We start from the raw sequence: 18,096 nt of genomic DNA, 5'->3' as shown, positions 1-18,096 counted from the left end.
CCTCACAGAGGATGACACAAACCGATACCGAAAGGTTGGATGTCTGCAAACAAGTTTTGCTTCCTGAACGCGAGCTGGAATCCGTTTGCTGATATGAGACCTCTTGATTTTTTCTCACAGATCTTCATATCTTCATTCATAAACCAAATCCTGCAGCGACGTCACGCCTGTGTGGACTGAAGCTTCAAGCTTTCTTTTTCTTGTAAATCGCTGCATGGATGTTTTTCTGCCGGGAGTTTCCCATTCAGCAGCTGGGAAACTCCCAGCTGAAGCATTGACAGTAAACTAGGATAAAGCTGAAGGACCAGAAGTGCTGCCTTTAAAAAAACCAGATTGTAAAGGGAACCAGTATTAAATGTCCCTTTTGTCTCTGCAGGTTGGACTAACTGGAAGGTGCAGTTCTTATCTTCTTGATGGCTTTATAATGCAGTGATTATATTGGCAGCAACTGCTGTGCAAACATGATCCTTTTAATCATTTATTTGTTTGAAGCTGAGGATTACATGAGATGAATGTCAATACAATAATACGCATTTACATGCCTCAATAGATTGAGATCAAGTTGTGCACATATTTAAGGAAGATGAACTTTCTCTGCAGTTTCATGACCTTCTTTACGTGAACTTTAGAGGTACTTTCAGTTCTAGATATCACTCGAAAACAAAATCAATTCCAAAGCCACAAGTTAAACAATTTACCAGAGAACCAGCTGGTCTGACCAGGATAATGACAATTTTAGGTTTCCATTATAATTTTATTGTTTTTGTAGTTTAATTAGTTTTTAAAGCGTTTTTGCTAGTTTTTACTTATTTGTACTTTTATTATTTATTAGTTGTAGTTGTAGTTTTTTCATTGTATTTGATTGGGTAATGAAAACCATTTTCGATTATTTTCTGTTATTCTTGAACAAACTAATTCTGAGGTTTTCTCACAACTTTTGCTGTCGCCATTTCGCAGATTTAGCATAATTTGCCAACAGCTGGGCTGTACAGTGGCGCAGTTGGTAGAGCTGTTGCCTTGCAGCAAGAAGGTTTGGGGTTCGATTCCCGGCCTCGGTCTTTCTGCATGGAGTCTCCATGTTCTCCCTGTGCATGGTGGGTTTTCTCCGGGTACTCCGGTTTCCTCCCACAGTCCAAAAACATGACTGTCAGGTTAATTGGCCTCTCCAAATTGCCCCTAGGTGTGAGTGTGTGTGTGCATGGTTGTGTGTCCTGTGTGTCTCTGTGTTGCCCTGCGACAGACTGGTGACCTGTCCAGGGTGACCCCGCCTCTCGCCAGGAACGTCAGCTGGAGAGGCACCAGCAACCCTCCCGACCCCACTGAGGGACAAGGGTGCAAGAAAATGGATGGATGGATGGATGGATGCCGACAGCTGGTGTAAACGTCTTGCATTTGGAAAAAAGTAAATCTATTCTACATCAGTACAAAAGACTAATAGACTTAAAAACGCAGAGACGAATCTTGTATCTATAATTTCAGTATATTTTAGTTTTAGAAACACGATATAGTTGCAGTAATATTTTCTTTCCGTTAATCATAGTTTTTTTTTTTATTTCAGTTAATAAAAATATTTGTCAATTTCAGTTTTTTAGCACCACTTTGCACAATTATTCCACCAAAACGTACTTTAATTATACTTCAGAAATCAAGTTGCTCTTTACCGACTGCCAGGAGATGCGTTAACTTTGTTAAATTTAAACTTTTGGTCCAAGCTGAAGCTAGTACAGAAAACACATTAAATCGGACAACAATGCAACAAGACATAACCAGAAATTGTGGACAAAAGACTGAAAACGTGTAGCCAAAATGAAGAATCCAAATTCCCAGAGATCGACAACTAGATCAACTTCCTGCGTCTGAAACAATAAAATCTTAAAATGCCGCCTGGCAAGCCTGGAAGTTGGTATGACTAGTGGAAAAAACCCTCAGGGTGCAAAATGGGGGCAGCGGAGGAGCAGAACGATGTTGCTACAGAAATTCACTGAACTAGAACAAACCCGTATAAATCCCAGTCCGACCCGAATCGGTTCTATTTGGACATGTCGGCGTAAAGTGCTGATTCAGCAGTAAAAGTTGCTCCCGTTTCCGTCCAGACCAGTCATTCAGAGGCCGAGGTTTTCATTCAGTTACCCAGAATCCTCCAAACCGATTCTAATTATGACTCAATTTTAGTTAAAACCAGATTAATGTACCGAAAAAACTGACAAGTAATCCCAGAAAAATCAAGGAAATGTTTTAATGAGTGTAGATTGACACCGCTCCGGTTTTGAAGTGCCTTTCATGTTTCATTCAGTTATTTGTGTTTACTCCGGTTACTTTAGTTTATTACTTCATTTTGAACATATTTGGGCAATAAAAGAGTAAAAGAAACATCACCACCACCAGCCTCATCTTCAGCACCACCACCACCATCCTCATCTTCAGCACCACCACCAGCATCCTCATCTTCAGCACCACCACCACCATCCTCATCTTCAGCACCACCACCAGCATCCTCATCTTCAGCACCACCACCACCATCCTCATCTTCAGCACCACCACCAGCATCCTCATCTTCATCACCACCACCAGCATCCTCATCTTCATCACCACCTGCAGCATCCTCATCTTCATCACCACCACCTCCACCCTCATCTTCAGCACCACCACCAGCATCCTCATCTTCAGCACCACCACCAGCATCCTCATCTTCAGCACCACCACCATCCTCATCTTCAGCACCACCTGCAGCATCCTCATCTTCAGCACCACCACCAGCATCCTCATCTTCAGCACCACCACCAGCATCCTCATCTTCACCACCACCACCATCCTCATCTTCAGCACCACCACCAGCATCCTCATCTTCACCACCACCACCATCCTCATCTTCAGCACCACCTGCAGCATCCTCATCTTCAGCACCACCACCACCATCCTCATCTTCAGCACCACCACCAGCATCCTCATCTTCAGCACCACCACCACCATCCTCATCTTCAGCACCACCACCAGCATCCTCATCTTCAGCACCACCACCAGCATCCTCATCTTCAGCACCACCACCAGCATCCTCATCTTCAGCACCACCTGCAGCATCCTCATCTTCAGCACCACCACCAGCATCCTCATCTTCAGCACCACCACCAGCATCCTCATCTTCACCACCACCACCATCCTCATCTTCAGCACCACCACCAGCATCCTCATCTTTACCACCACCACCATCCTCATCTTCAGCACCACCTGCAGCATCCTCATCTTCAGCACCACCACCACCATCCTCATCTTCAGCACCACCACCAGCATCCTCATCTTCAGCACCACCACCACCATCCTCATCTTCAGCACCACCACCAGCATCCTCATCTTCAGCACCACCACCACCATCCTCATCTTCAGCACCACCTGCAGCATCCTCATCTTCAGCACCACCACCAGCATCCTCATCTTCAGCACCACCACCACCATCCTCATCTTCAGCACCACCACCAGCATCCTCATCTTCAGCACCACCACCACCATCCTCATCTTCAGCACCACCACCAGCATCCTCATCTTCAGCCCCACCACCACCATCCCCATCTTCAGCACCACCACCAGCATCCTCATCTTCAGCACCACCACCAGCATCCTCATCTTCACCACCACCACCAGCATCCTCATCTTCAGCACCACCTGCAGCATCCTCATCTTCAGCACCACCACCACCATCCTCATCTTCAGCACCACCACCAGCATCCTCATCTTCAGCACCACCACCACCATCCTCATCTTCAGCACCACCACCAGCATCCTCATCTTCAGCACCACCACCAGCATCCTCATCTTCAGCACCACCACCAGCATCCTCATCTTCACCACCACCACCAGCATCCTCATCTTCACCACCACCACCATCCTCATCTTCAGCAGCACCACCAGCATCCTCATCTTCAGCACCACCACCAGCATCCTCATCTTCAGCACCACCACCAGCATCCTCATCTTCAGCAGCACCACCAGCATCCTCATCTTCAGCACCACCACCAGCATCCTCATCTTCAGCACCACCATCCTCATCTTCAGCACCACCACCAGCATCCTCATCTTCAGCACCACCATCCTCATCTTCAGCACCACCACCAGCATCCTCATCTTCATCACCACCACCAGCATCCTCATCTTCATCACCACCTGCAGCATCCTCATCTTCATCACCACCACCTCCACCCTCATCTTCAGCACCACCACCAGCATCCTCATCTTCAGCACCACCACCAGCATCCTCATCTTCAGCACCACCACCATCCTCATCTTCAGCACCACCTGCAGCATCCTCATCTTCAGCACCACCACCAGCATCCTCATCTTCACCACCACCACCATCCTCATCTTCAGCACCACCTGCAGCATCCTCATCTTCAGCACCACCACCACCATCCTCATCTTCAGCACCACCACCAGCATCCTCATCTTCAGCACCACCACCACCATCCTCATCTTCAGCACCACCACCAGCATCCTCATCTTCAGCACCACCACCAGCATCCTCATCTTCACCACCACCACCAGCATCCTCATCTTCAGCACCACCTGCAGCATCCTCATCTTCAGCACCACCACCAGCATCCTCATCTTCAGCACCACCACCAGCATCCTCATCTTCACCACCACCACCATCCTCATCTTCAGCACCACCACCAGCATCCTCATCTTTACCACCACCACCATCCTCATCTTCAGCACCACCTGCAGCATCCTCATCTTCAGCACCACCACCACCATCCTCATCTTCAGCACCACCACCAGCATCCTCATCTTCAGCACCACCACCACCATCCTCATCTTCAGCACCACCACCAGCATCCTCATCTTCAGCACCACCACCACCATCCTCATCTTCAGCACCACCTGCAGCATCCTCATCTTCAGCACCACCACCACCATCCTCATCTTCAGCACCACCACCAGCATCCTCATCTTCAGCACCACCACCACCATCCTCATCTTCAGCACCACCACCAGCATCCTCATCTTCAGCACCACCACCACCATCCTCATCTTCAGCACCACCACCAGCATCCTCATCTTCAGCCCCACCACCACCATCCTCATCTTCAGCACCACCACCAGCATCCTCATCTTCAGCACCACCACCAGCATCCTCATCTTCACCACCACCACCAGCATCCTCATCTTCAGCACCACCTGCAGCATCCTCATCTTCAGCACCACCACCACCATCCTCATCTTCAGCACCACCACCAGCATCCTCATCTTCAGCACCACCACCACCATCCTCATCTTCAGCACCACCACCAGCATCCTCATCTTCAGCACCAGCATCCTCATCTTCAGCACCACCACCACCAGCATCCTCATCTTCACCACCACCACCATCCTCATCTTCAGCAGCACCACCAGCATCCTCATCTTCAGCACCACCACCAGCATCCTCATCTTCAGCACCACCACCAGCATCCTCATCTTCAGCAGCACCACCAGCATCCTCATCTTCAGCACCACCACCAGCATCCTCATCTTCAGCACCACCATCCTCATCTTCAGCACCACCACCAGCATCCTCATCTTCAGCACCACCATCCTCATCTTCAGCACCACCACCAGCATCCTCATCTTCAGCAGCACCACCAGCATCCTCATCTTCAGCAGCACCACCAGCATCCTCATCTTCAGCAGCACCACCAGCATCCTCATCTTCAGCACCACCACCAGCATCCTCATCTTCAGCAGCACCACCAGCATCCTCATCTTCAGCACCACCACCAGCATCCTCATCTTCAGCACCACCACCAGCATCCTCATCTTCAGCACCACCACCAGCATCCTCATCTTCAGCACCACCATCCTCATCTTCAGCACCACCATCCTCATCTTCAGCACCACCACCAGCATCCTCATCTTCAGCACCACCACCAGCATCCTCATCTTCAGCACCACCACCAGCATCCTCATCTTCAGCACCACCACCAGCATCCTCATCTTCAGCACCACCACCAGCATCCTCATCTTCAGCACCACCACCAGCATCCTCATCTTCAGCACCACCACCAGCATCCTCATCTTCAGCAGCACCATCCTCATCTTCAGCAGCACCATCCTCATCTTCAGCACCACCAGCATCCTCATCTTCAGCACCACCACCAGCATCCTCATCTTCAGCAGCACCATCCTCATCTTCAGCAGCACCATCCTCATCTTCAGCACCACCAGCATCCTCATCTTCAGCACCACCACCAGCATCCTCATCTTCAGCACCACCACCAGCATCCTCATCTTCAGCACCACCACCAGCATCCTCATCTTCAGCACCACCACCAGCATCCTCATCTTCAGCACCACCACCACCATCCTCATCTTCAGCACCACCACCAGCATCCTCATCTTCAGCACCACCACCACCATCCTCATCTTCAGCACCACCTGCAGCATCCTCATCTTCAGCACCACCACCACCATCCTCATCTTCAGCACCACCACCAGCATCCTCATCTTCAGCACCACCACCACCATCCTCATCTTCAGCACCACCACCAGCATCCTCATCTTCAGCACCACCATCCTCATCTTCAGCACCACCACCAGCATCCTCATCTTCAGCCCCACCACCACCATCCTCATCTTCAGCACCACCACCAGCATCCTCATCTTCAGCACCACCACCAGCATCCTCATCTTCACCACCACCACCAGCATCCTCATCTTCAGCACCACCTGCAGCATCCTCATCTTCAGCACCACCACCACCATCCTCATCTTCAGCACCACCACCAGAATCCTCATCTTCAGCACCACCACCACCATCCTCATCTTCAGCACCACCACCAGCATCCTCATCTTCAGCACCAGCATCCTCATCTTCAGCACCACCACCACCAGCATCCTCATCTTCACCACCACCACCATCCTCATCTTCAGCAGCACCACCAGCATCCTCATCTTCAGCACCACCACCAGCATCCTCATCTTCAGCACCACCACCAGCATCCTCATCTTCAGCAGCACCACCAGCATCCTCATCTTCAGCACCACCACCAGCATCCTCATCTTCAGCACCACCACCAGCATCCTCATCTTCAGCACCACCACCAGCATCCTCATCTTCAGCACCACCATCCTCATCTTCAGCACCACCATCCTCATCTTCAGCACCACCACCAGCATCCTCATCTTCAGCAGCACCACCAGCATCCTCATCTTCAGCAGCACCACCAGCATCCTCATCTTCAGCACCACCACCAGCATCCTCATCTTCAGCAGCACCACCAGCATCCTCATCTTCAGCACCACCACCAGCATCCTCATCTTCAGCACCACCACCAGCATCCTCATCTTCAGCACCACCATCCTCATCTTCAGCACCACCACCAGCATCCTCATCTTCAGCACCACCACCAGCATCCTCATCTTCAGCACCACCACCAGCATCCTCATCTTCAGCACCACCACCAGCATCCTCATCTTCAGCAGCACCATCCTCATCTTCAGCAGCACCATCCTCATCTTCAGCACCACCAGCATCCTCATCTTCAGCACCACCACCAGCATCCTCATCTTCAGCAGCACCATCCTCATCTTCAGCAGCACCATCCTCATCTTCAGCACCACCAGCATCCTCATCTTCAGCACCACCACCAGCATCCTCATCTTCAGCACCACCACCAGCATCCTCATCTTCAGCACCACCACCAGCATCCTCATCTTCAGCACCACCACCAGCATCCTCATCTTCAGCACCACCATCCTCATCTTCAGCACCACCATCCTCATCTTCAGCACCACCATCCTCATCTTCAGCACCACCACCAGCATCCTCATCTTCAGCACCACCACCAGCATCCTCATCTTCAGCACCACCATCCTCATCTTCAGCACCACCACCAGCATCCTCATCTTCAGCACCACCAGCATCCTCATCTTCACCACCACCACCAGCATCCTCATCTTCAGCACCACCTGCAGCATCCTCATCTTCAGCACCACCACCACCATCCTCATCTTCAGCACCACCACCAGCATCCTCATCTTCAGCACCACCACCACCATCCTCATCTTCAGCACCACCACCAGCATCCTCATCTTCAGCACCACCACCACCATCCTCATCTTCAGCACCACCACCAGCATCCTCATCTTCACCACCACCACCATCCTCATCTTCAGCAGCACCACCAGCATCCTCATCTTCAGCACCACCACCAGCATCCTCATCTTCAGCACCACCACCAGCATCCTCATCTTCAGCAGCACCACCAGCATCCTCATCTTCAGCACCACCACCAGCATCCTCATCTTCAGCAGCACCACCAGCATCCTCATCTTCAGCACCACCACCAGCATCCTCATCTTCAGCAGCACCACCAGCATCCTCATCTTCAGCAGCACCACCAGCATCCTCATCTTCAGCAGCACCACCAGCATCCTCATCTTCAGCACCAGCATCCTCATCTTCAGCAGCACCACCAGCATCCTCATCTTCAGCACCACCACCAGCATCCTCATCTTCAGCACCACCACCAGCATCCTCATCTTCAGCACCACCACCAGCATCCTCATCTTCAGCACCACCACCAGCATCCTCATCTTCAGCACCACCATCCTCATCTTCAGCACCACCACCAGCATCCTCATCTTCAGCACCACCATCCTCATCTTCAGCACCACCATCCTCATCTTCAGCACCACCACCAGCATCCTCATCTTCAGCACCACCACCAGCATCCTCATCTTCAGCACCACCATCCTCATCTTCAGCACCACCATCCTCATCTTCAGCACCACCAGCATCCTCATCTTCAGCACCACCACCAGCATCCTCATCTTCAGCACCACCACCAGCATCCTCATCTTCAGCACCACCACCAGCATCCTCATCTTCAGCACCACCATCCTCATCTTCAGCACCACCATCCTCATCTTCAGCACCACCATCCTCATCTTCAGCACCACCACCAGCATCCTCATCTTCAGCACCACCATCCTCATCTTCAGCACCACCACCAGCATCCTCATCTTCAGCACCACCAGCATCCTCATCTTCAGCACCACCACCAGCATCCTCATCTTCAGCACCACCACCAGCATCCTCATCTTCAGCACCACCATCCTCATCTTCAGCACCACCATCCTCATCTTCAGCACCACCACCAGCATCCTCATCTTCAGCACCACCACCAGCATCCTCATCTTCAGCACCACCATCCTCATCTTCAGCACCACCACCAGCATCCTCATCTTCAGCACCACCACCAGCATCCTCATCTTCAGCACCACCATCCTCATCTTCAGCACCACCACCAGCATCCTCATCTTCAGCACCACCACCAGCATCCTCATCTTCACCACCACCAGCATCCTCATCTTCAGCACCACCTGCAGCATCCTCATCTTCACCACCACCAGCATCCTCATCTTCAGCACCACCTGCAGTATTAAGATTTTTCTTTCGTTTATTCTGATGATTAATAATCAGATAAAAAATTGGGCAGATTTTTAATTCCACCACTTCAGCCGTTGTGATTCAACATTAGAAATATGCAAATAAAGACATAATTCACCTCCATTTTGAATAAAAAAATAAATGTTTTATTGCTTAAACATATAATTCCTTTAGTGAATAATTGATAGCAAAGGATTAATCTGCAGCTAAATAAATACTTTTAATGTGAAAAGCTGTTTTTCAAATCAGTGTAGAGCTGATTGGTTGATTATTTCAGTAACCAATTATTAATTGGACAGCAAAAGATTAATGTGAAATTGTTTCATAAAATTTGAACCAGGTGAAACTGAAGCTGCCACTTTTTCTGTGTAGAACATATTTACAGACAGTGAATGTTTCTGTTCATCTTAAATGCATAAATATATTTACAGCTTTGGCTTCATTTCTGTTCTTGAGTTATTTCACTAAATGGCCTTTTTAAAAATCTGTTTACTACAGTTAATGATTAACTAATTTCTAAATTAGTTGACAATTATTTTAATAACCGATTCATCACGATTATTGGAGACTTAAGACTTGATTAGATCTGACAGATTCAGTTCATCATTTTTAGAAAATGGCCTGCATTTCTTCCATCTGACCAAAACAACTTTCACTGGGAGCAGATTTAAGACTTACTGGCAACCAGTCCCACCAGTTTCACTTTGAATGAATGTGAATTCATTTTTTTTTTTTTTTTGTTTGGCTGAGACTGAGGCCCACTATCAGACCACAGCTGCACAGGATTTGTTCTCGGTTTGAAAGGTTGTAAATTCATGTTCAGCATTAAGATTTGGCTGGTTGAAGGGTGACTTGCAATGTGGGAAACTCCGCAGGACCCTGAGAAGACCCGCCGGTCTTTGACCCAAAGGTCAAACTGAGTGAAGGCTCTTAAAGGGGTCAGAGAATCTCACAAGGCCTTCCTGTTTCCAGGAAATGGGTGCATGAAATGCTTGGAATAATGCTAACAGCTGCTAAGAGCCCACAGTCTGCCGGAGGAAATGAGAGAAGAAAAATACACAAAGCTGCAGAATCCAGTCATGCAGAGGAAACGAAGTGAAGAAAGTGTTTCTGGAAATATAGCTGGAAGAATAAATCAGTCACATGATTACACGTCAAAATGTTTCATTTATAATGTTTCAAAAGCAACAGTAAGCAGCTGGGTCCTTAGTCTGGATTTAAAGGCACTCCGTGTTTTGGCTGTTTTGCAGTTTTCTGGAAGTTTGTTCCAGATTTGTGCTGCTTAGAAGCTGAATGCTGCTTCTCCATGTTCTGGTTCTGGATGCAGAGCGGAACCAGAAGACCTGAGAGGTCTGGAAGGTTGCTATGGCAACAGCAGCTCTTTAAGCCGTTCTGTGATTTATAAACTACCAGCAGTGATTTAGAGTCTCTGAGCTACAGGGAGCCGGTGGAAGGACTGTAGAGCTGGGTGGTGTAGAGCTGGGTGGTGTAGAGCTGGGTGATGTAGAGCTGGGTGGTGTAGAGCTGGGTGATGTAGAGCTGGGTGATGTAGAGCTGGGTGGTGTAGAGCTGGGTGATGTAGAGCTGGGTGATGTAGAGCTGGGCGATGTAGAGCTGGGTGATGTAGAGCTGGGTGATGTAGAGCTTGGTGATGTAGAGCTGGGCGATGTAGAGCTGGGCGATGTAGAGCTGGGTGATGTAGAGCTGGGTGACGTAGAGCTGGGTGACGTAGAGCTGGGTGGTGTAGAGCTGGGTGGTGTAGAGCTGGGTGGTGTAGAGCTGGGTGATGGAGAGCTGGGTGATGGAGAGCTGGGTGGTGTAGAGCTGGGTGATGTAGAGCTGGGTGATGTAGAGCTGGGCGGTGTAGAGCTGGGCGATGTAGAGCTGGGTGGTGTAGAGCTGGGTGGTGTAGAGCTGGGTGATGTAGAACTGGGTGATGTGGTGTAGAGCTGGGTGGTGTAGAGCTGGGTGATGTAGAACTGGGTGATGGAGAGCTGGGTGATGGAGAGCTGGGTGGTGTAGAGCTGGGTGATGTAGAGCTGGGCGGTGTAGAGCTGGGCGATGTAGAGCTGGGTGATGTAGAGCTTGGTGGTGTAGAGCTGGGCGATGTAGAGCTGGGTGATGTAGAGCTGGGTGATGTAGAGCTTGGTGGTGTAGAGCTGGGTGGTGTAGAGCTGGGTGACGTAGAGCTGGGTGGTGTAGAGCTGGGTGATGTAGAACTGGGTGATGTGGTGTAGAGCTGGGTGGTGTAGAGCTGGGTGATGTAGAACTGGGTGATGGAGAGCTGGGTGATGTAGAGCTGGGTGGTGTAGAGCTGGGTGGTGTAGAGCTGGGTGATGTAGAACTGGGTGGTGTAGAGCTGGGTGGTGTAGAGCTGGGTGGTGTAGAGCTGGGTGATGTAGAGCTGGGTGATGTAGAGCTGGGTGGTGTAGAGCTGGGCGATGTAGAGCTGGGTGATGTAGAGCTGGGTGATGTAGAGCTTGGTGGTGTAGAGCTGGGTGGTGTAGAGCTGGGTGATGTAGAGCTGGGTGACGTAGAGCTGGGTGACGTAGAGCTGGGTGGTGTAGAGCTGGGTGGTGTAGAGCTGGGTGATGTGGTGTAGAGCTGGGTGGTGTAGAGCTGGGTGATGTAGAGCTGGGTGATGGAGAGCTGGGTGATGTAGAGCTGGGTGGTGTAGAGCTGGGTGATGTAGAGCTGGGTGATGTAGAGCTGGGCGGTGTAGAGCTGGGTGATGTAGAGCTGGGTGATGTAGAGCTGGGTGATGTAGAGCTGGGTGGTGTAGAGCTGGGTGATGTAGAGCTGGGTGACGTAGAGCTGGGTGGTGTAGAGCTGGGTGATGTAGAACTGGGTGATGTAGAGCTGGGCGGTGTAGAGCTGGGCGATGTAGAGCTGGGTGATGTAGAGCTGGGTGGTGTAGAGCTGGGTGACGTAGAGCTGGGTGACGTAGAGCTGGGTGATGTAGAGCTGGGTGACGTAGAGCTGGGTGGTGTAGAGCTGGGTGATGTAGAACTGGGTGATGTAGAGCTGGGTGACGTAGAGCTGGGTGATGTAGAGCTGGGTGACGTAGAGCTGGGTGATGTAGAGCTGGGTGACGTAGAGCTGGGTGATGTAGAGCTGGGTGACGTAGAGCTGGGTGGTGTAGAGCTGGGTGGTGTAGAGCTGGGTGATGTAGAGCTGGGTGATGTAGAGCTGGGTGACGTAGAGCTGGGTGGTGTAGAGCTGGGTGATGTAGAACTGGGTGATGTAGAGCTGGGTGGTGTAGAGCTGGGTGATGTAGAGCTGGGTGACGTAGAGCTGGGTGGTGTAGAACTGGGTGATGGAGAACTGGTGTGATTTGCTCTGTCTTCCTGGTTTTAGTCAGAACCCCAGCAGCAGCGTTCTTGGATCAGCTGCAGGACTGATTTGTTCAGTCAGACCTGTGAAGACGCTGCTGCAGTAATGAATGTTGTTTTCAGACTTTTGAAGGATTTCATACAGGAGCTGCAAATAGAAACAGTTATTACAGCAAGAAGGTCCTCAATTTCTTTTTCTTTTTACTTTCACTGCAGCACAGTGTGGCTTATTTTACTTTTACTATACTATGGTTTACTTTGGTTGAGCTTAGTTTAGTTCAGTTTAGTTTTTTTAGTTTAGTTTATCTATACTATAGTCCACTTTAGCTTAGTAAACTACTGTTTAATTTATAGTTTTAACTCCATTTTATCTGCCGCTCTGCTAAATATGCTGGAATATCATCCAGATTAATCGGCGCCTAAAAGTCTTTCAAAGTTCCTGAGCATTTTCAGCAGTGAAGCTCTTTATCGGGTTCTTCATGCCTCTTTGTGTCTGTTTTGAATGTTTAAGTGTTTAAGTGTTTTAAGCAGAGACCCGGAGGAATCCAAACATTTACTGGAATGTGTTCATGCAGAAAATCCCAAACTGTGAACACAAAGGGACTGATTTTCTGTTTATGTGGGGATGGAAATGAGGCGTGATCAGCAAACCGATCTGCAGCCCGATCTGCAGCCTGATCCAAACCGATTATAGTTCAACACACAAGCAGGCGGACAAATTTTATCTGCTTTGCCTCCAATTAACTAAATTAACTAAACATCTGGTTTTTAGTGTATTTTATTTAGTTTGTACTTGTATATTTATGTTATTTATTCCATCCATCGTCTACAGCTGTTTGAGTTCATCACAAGGCAACATAGACCTTTTATTTTTATTTATTTTATTTTTAGATGTATGCTTCCATTTATGCACTGATTGATTTATTTACCCAACAAAAACATAAAATAAATGTATAAAGTTACATTCTGGAAGTGATTCTGTCCCAGGTTTATTTTAGTAATTAGACAGGTCATGACAATATTTTGTTCATTTAGTTATTTGTATATTTTAATTTAAAACTTTTGTTTTACCTTTAAAAATACTTTTTTTAATGTATATTTTGTCGTGATCCGTGTTTCTGTGTGTTTATTTTTGAGTTCTCTGTGAGTCTCTGTCTCTGCGTCTTCCCGTTGATTGTCTCCCAGGTGTGTCTCGTTCCCTTGATTACTCCGTGTGTCTTTAGTCTCACCTGTTGTCTGTGTTCTTCGTCGGGTCCTTGTCTAACGTCGTCTTACGTGTCTGTTTCTGTCTCAGTTTGTATAGTTTTCCAGTTGTACTGTTAAGTCCTGGTTAACTAAGCTCAGTGTTCAGACTACGTGACAGTGCTACCGGTAAATAGCCGTGTGCTATAGTTCTCTCCCGTGCTGCCTGTCCTGGACTGTTTTGTGCCTTATTGTCATCATTAAAACCATCATTATCAGCAACATACCTGGGTCTCAGCGTCTCTCCTCACCGTAACAACACCACCTTAAGACATACATTTTCTAAATAATTTTTTATTTCAATATTGTTTTGTGTTATGCATTAATTTTATGTCTGTTTTGAGTTGAGTGATGTTTGCAGCTGTTCTGACAGGAGATTTAAAACAAAGACAAAATTAGAATCCAATGTTTATTCAACAAATTCATGAAACTTCTTTTTCTGTTTTATTACAAAATCATAAAAAACTAACAATTAGCCTTAGCTGTAAAACAAAGTTTTAACATAAAATAAGACATAAAATACATGGACTGCTAAACCAAAGAGCATCTGTGAGGCGACGCATCAGGGATGAATTTAAAAAACACAGCTTTAGTATCTTGATGTTTTTTTTAATGTTTTTATATTTTTTTAGTGATGATTTCTCCTTTTCTTCTCCAAAAAGTCAATGAGTTTCTGCACTCCTGCATTCCCCTCAGCAGGAACCACACACAGCTTCATGTTTCTCCGGTTGACAAACCTGCAAAAAAGAAAGAAAAAACACAGATTAAGAGATAAGCTAGCAGTCTAAATGTTTCTTTTTCTGGCCTGATTAGTTAAATCAACACTCACACAGTGGCGCTGATGTCGCAGCCCATCCCGGCTCTCTGGACGCTGTAGCTCACCAGGTTTCTGGGGTTCAGACGCTTTTCACTCTCCACTCTCAGGCAGCAATCCACCGCAATCTGAGCTGCAGAAACATGAAGCAAGGCTGTCAGAGCGGCTCAAAAATACCCCCAAAATTCAAAAGAAAGCTAAAATCATGCCAACAGCGTGGCCCTTCAGCAACAAGGCAGTTCAACGCAAAAATAAAAAACTGTAACAAACATTACATTTTGACGATTGGCATCATCAAAAACATCAAATGTTGGTCAATTTTTTATTTATTATGGTTTAAAAGCAACTCCAAACAGCTGTGTTTTTAGCCTTGATTTAGAGGAACTCTGTGTTTCAGCTGATTTGCAGTTTTCTGGAAGTTTGCTCCAGATTTTGTGCTGCTTAGAAGCCGAATGCCAAATTCAGTAAATTAAATAAAAGTTGATCTGGCTGCAGTAAATTTGGCTTATTATTAAAAAAATAATAAATAAATTCTGGATTGAAGTTTTTTCTACTATGATTAAAAAAAGCAAACTTTGCCAGCATTTTAAATTATAGAAAAATAAAACATTTAACCACCTATGCAACATTTGTATCATTCTTGAACTGCAAAAACTCAGTATCACCTTGAACAATAAAAAACATGTCAGAGTAAAATCTGCGATATAAAAATCTTCCTTCCTCTTACCTGTTGCAAACTCAACGCAGATGAGTCCCAGTAAAATCAGAGCTGCAGCTTTGGCGGCCATTTTTCTGTGCTTTCCGGTCGGATCAGAGCGAATGTTCAGGCGGTGGATGAGGATCTGGAGCTGCAGGTGCTTTTATACAGGTGTGGACAGAAAGTGAAACTTTCAGCAATCCCTCGCTGACTGGAAGTGAGGACAGCTGGCAACACACTTACATGTCTGCAGGCATTGTCTTTATTTTTCATGGTTCAGTGCCAAAAATTCCCTAAAGTTTGGTTTTTGCTCTCAAGAGGAGCAAAACGTGCGATTAAAATGGACAATGCACCAAACTAAAATGTAAACTTTGGATTTCTGTTGGAAATTTAAGCTAATTGTAATTGAAAATAGTAAATTTAGTTGATGGGATTTGTTGGTTTAAGAGCAACTTTGCAAGCTGCACTGCAAAAAAAACAAAATCTTTCCAATAATGTTTGGTCTAGCTTCTCGTGAAAATATCGTATTACACTTATAAGACAAAACTAACAAGAAACTTTTCATCGAGATATTGGAGCTTGTTGTAAGTAAATAATCCCTTAATATCAATGAAAAAGTTCCATTATTTCACTTGTAACATGGGAAAGACGCCACCCACCCATCTCATAATCTAAATCAAATATTCAGAACATGACCAAGTACAGAGTTTACTGGAGCAGCAGCATGATACATTTATGGTTTGTTTGGATTATTTCTCATAATTCTATCAGATTAAAGTCATAAATTCATCTCTGAACTAAGTGTTTATCTTTTGGGTCAAAGTCTTCCTGCAGAATCTGCTTTTGGTTCTGCACAGATCGAAACTTTGATATTTGCTTTTAACCACAACTGGAGATAATTTCAGTTCCTTAATAAAACTAATTCAAAAGTACAGCTTGATATACAATATTGTTTTTTTAAAAAAAATAAAATCTGATTATAAATCAAACAAAGTGTTTTGTAATCAGTGGCTCTTTTTCCATTTTGATATTTTTTTGAAAGGAGTTACTTTAGTTTGGCTGTTGTGTTTCCTGTTTTCTTTGATTTATTTTCCTCAGTTGCTGGAACTTTATTGTCTTATTTTATTTGTGAGAACTCCTGGTTTAACTTTATTAATTTGTTCGTTCAAAAATAGGTTGTTAAATTCAGCCTTTTATCGTTTGTAGAGGCTTTTTAATGTCCCATTTTATTTCAAAGTGCTTTATTATTGTGTTTATTATTTTTATTTGGTACTCTCTTCTAATTTTATTTATGTATTAAAAAATTTCAATATTGTTTTAAAAGAAATTATAGAAAGACATATTTTGAATTATTTCTTTGACTTTCTAATTGTATTTGTTTTCCTTTTATATGACTATTCTCACAAATTTTATATTTTTTTATTTTATTGCAATATTTATTTAAGCTGTGTTTTATAATGTTCTCTGCTGAAATTGTAATTTTTCATTTTTTTAAGTTTTAGTTTTCTTTTAAATCAAACATTATTCATTTCCATGTATTGTAAGAATTTCATTTGCTTATTATTTTTTGCTTATTCATTTATTTACTTTATTTCATTTGCATTAAGGAATCAGAAGTTGTGTAGAGGAAGTCAAGACTTGTAAAAACATTGCACCAACCAAAATGTACAAAATGATATAAAACAGTTTATTTAAACTCTGTACAATAAAATAATCACATTTTGTGACAACAAAGCATCCTGCAGCATACAGTACAGTGATGAACTCAGCCAGCTTCTGCTTGCAGTTCAGGCAAGTTAAGGCAATTGGTTCTGTTTCTGTACAACATGTCAGAGAAATTCAACAGAAAGAAAACTACAAAAAGAGGAAACAGAAGTCTGTCACCATAAATTAAAATAAACTTGTGCAGAACCAAAACAACTTGTGAGCAACTTTACAAGTTTGATCTTTTTCAGCAGTTTTTCCGTCTTTTCTCCATGTTCTGTAACAAAAGAGAGCAGAAAGTGAGGAAATGCATTTCTAATAACTTCAATAAACCAAAAAACAAAACGAGGGATAAGTTGTTCTACCTGTTCTAGTTTGGAGACTGTCTCCTCTTTTCCAAAGTCCTGATGAGGTTTTGCACCCACTGGTTTCCCTCAGGGGGAACGACACACAGCTTCATGCCTTTCTTATTCAAAAACCTGCAAAACCAGATGGAGAAACGGCATTAAAATCCAGCAGAACTCTAAGATAATAACCGGTAAATCTGAGCAGACACTCACACAGCGGCGCTGATGTCACATCCCGAGCCTGCAACCTGAAGCTTGTAGCTCACAATGTTTTTAGGAATCAGACGTTTTTCGCTGACGCTCAAGCAGCAATCCATCACAATCTGGGCTGCAGGAACACAACAAGTAGCAAAAAATGTATGTGATTAATGCTTTGCAATGACAAAATGCAGGCAGATTTCAGAAGAATTGAATTTTTCTCTTACCTGTTGCAACGTGGAAGCAGATGAGACCCAGGAAGAGCAGAGCTGCAACTTTGGAGGCCATTTTTCTGGAGCGTTTTCTCTTCTTCGGAGAGTTTCTTCAGGAGAAAGCTGCTG

General features: G+C 45.9%; 2 protein-coding genes across 2 annotated transcripts; both read right to left on the bottom strand.

Annotated features, from left to right (window-relative positions):
- Positions 1-14,390: 14,390 nt before the first annotated feature.
- Positions 14,391-16,397, bottom strand: LOC145552873 (C-C motif chemokine 20-like). Its single transcript, XM_081610915.1, has 3 exons — positions 15,537-16,397; positions 14,825-14,942; positions 14,391-14,732 (listed from the first exon to the last, which is right to left on the bottom strand). Exons 1-3 carry the CDS (start codon positions 15,595-15,597, stop codon positions 14,624-14,626), a joined length of 288 nt encoding a protein of 95 aa, XP_081467041.1. The 5' UTR covers positions 15,598-16,397; the 3' UTR covers positions 14,391-14,623.
- A 775-nt stretch (positions 16,398-17,172) lies between these two features.
- Positions 17,173-18,096, bottom strand: LOC103469800 (C-C motif chemokine 20-like). The gene is made up of 4 exons (XM_008417744.3): positions 17,983-18,096; positions 17,771-17,885; positions 17,576-17,689; positions 17,173-17,487 (listed from the first exon to the last, which is right to left on the bottom strand). The coding sequence occupies exons 1-3, from the start codon at positions 18,041-18,043 to the stop codon at positions 17,581-17,583; spliced, it is 285 nt and encodes a 94-aa protein (XP_008415966.1). The 5' UTR covers positions 18,044-18,096; the 3' UTR covers positions 17,173-17,487; positions 17,576-17,580.

Source organism: Poecilia reticulata, chromosome 9 (genome assembly GCF_904066995.2).
Source record: "Poecilia reticulata chromosome 9, P_reticulata-male-v2, whole genome shotgun sequence".
Taxonomy (NCBI): Eukaryota; Metazoa; Chordata; class Actinopteri; order Cyprinodontiformes; family Poeciliidae; genus Poecilia; species Poecilia reticulata.
The sequence above is the reverse complement of the archived record's forward strand: the minus strand, read 5'-3'. Positions and strand labels throughout refer to the sequence as shown.

What these genes read in the sequence shown, in the direction of transcription:
- LOC103469800 (XM_008417744.3), bottom strand. Translation starts at nt 18,043, where the DNA reads ATGGCCTCCAAAGTTGCAGCTCTGCTCTTCCTGGGTCTCATCTGCTTC. An exon ending in CTGCTTCCACGTTGCAACAG is followed by an intron (nt 17,886 to 17,982) that starts GTAAGAGAAAAA and finishes GTGTTCCTGCAG; the next exon opens with CCCAGATTGTGATGGATTGC. An exon ending in TGTGACATCAGCGCCGCTGT is followed by an intron (nt 17,690 to 17,770) that starts GTGAGTGTCTGC and finishes CTGGTTTTGCAG; the next exon opens with GTTTTTGAATAAGAAAGGCA.
- LOC145552873 (XM_081610915.1), bottom strand. Translation starts at nt 15,597, where the DNA reads ATGGCCGCCAAAGCTGCAGCTCTGATTTTACTGGGACTCATCTGCGTT. An exon ending in CTGCGTTGAGTTTGCAACAG is followed by an intron (nt 14,943 to 15,536) that starts GTAAGAGGAAGG and finishes ATGTTTCTGCAG; the next exon opens with CTCAGATTGCGGTGGATTGC. An exon ending in TGCGACATCAGCGCCACTGT is followed by an intron (nt 14,733 to 14,824) that starts GTGAGTGTTGAT and finishes TCTTTTTTGCAG; the next exon opens with GTTTGTCAACCGGAGAAACA.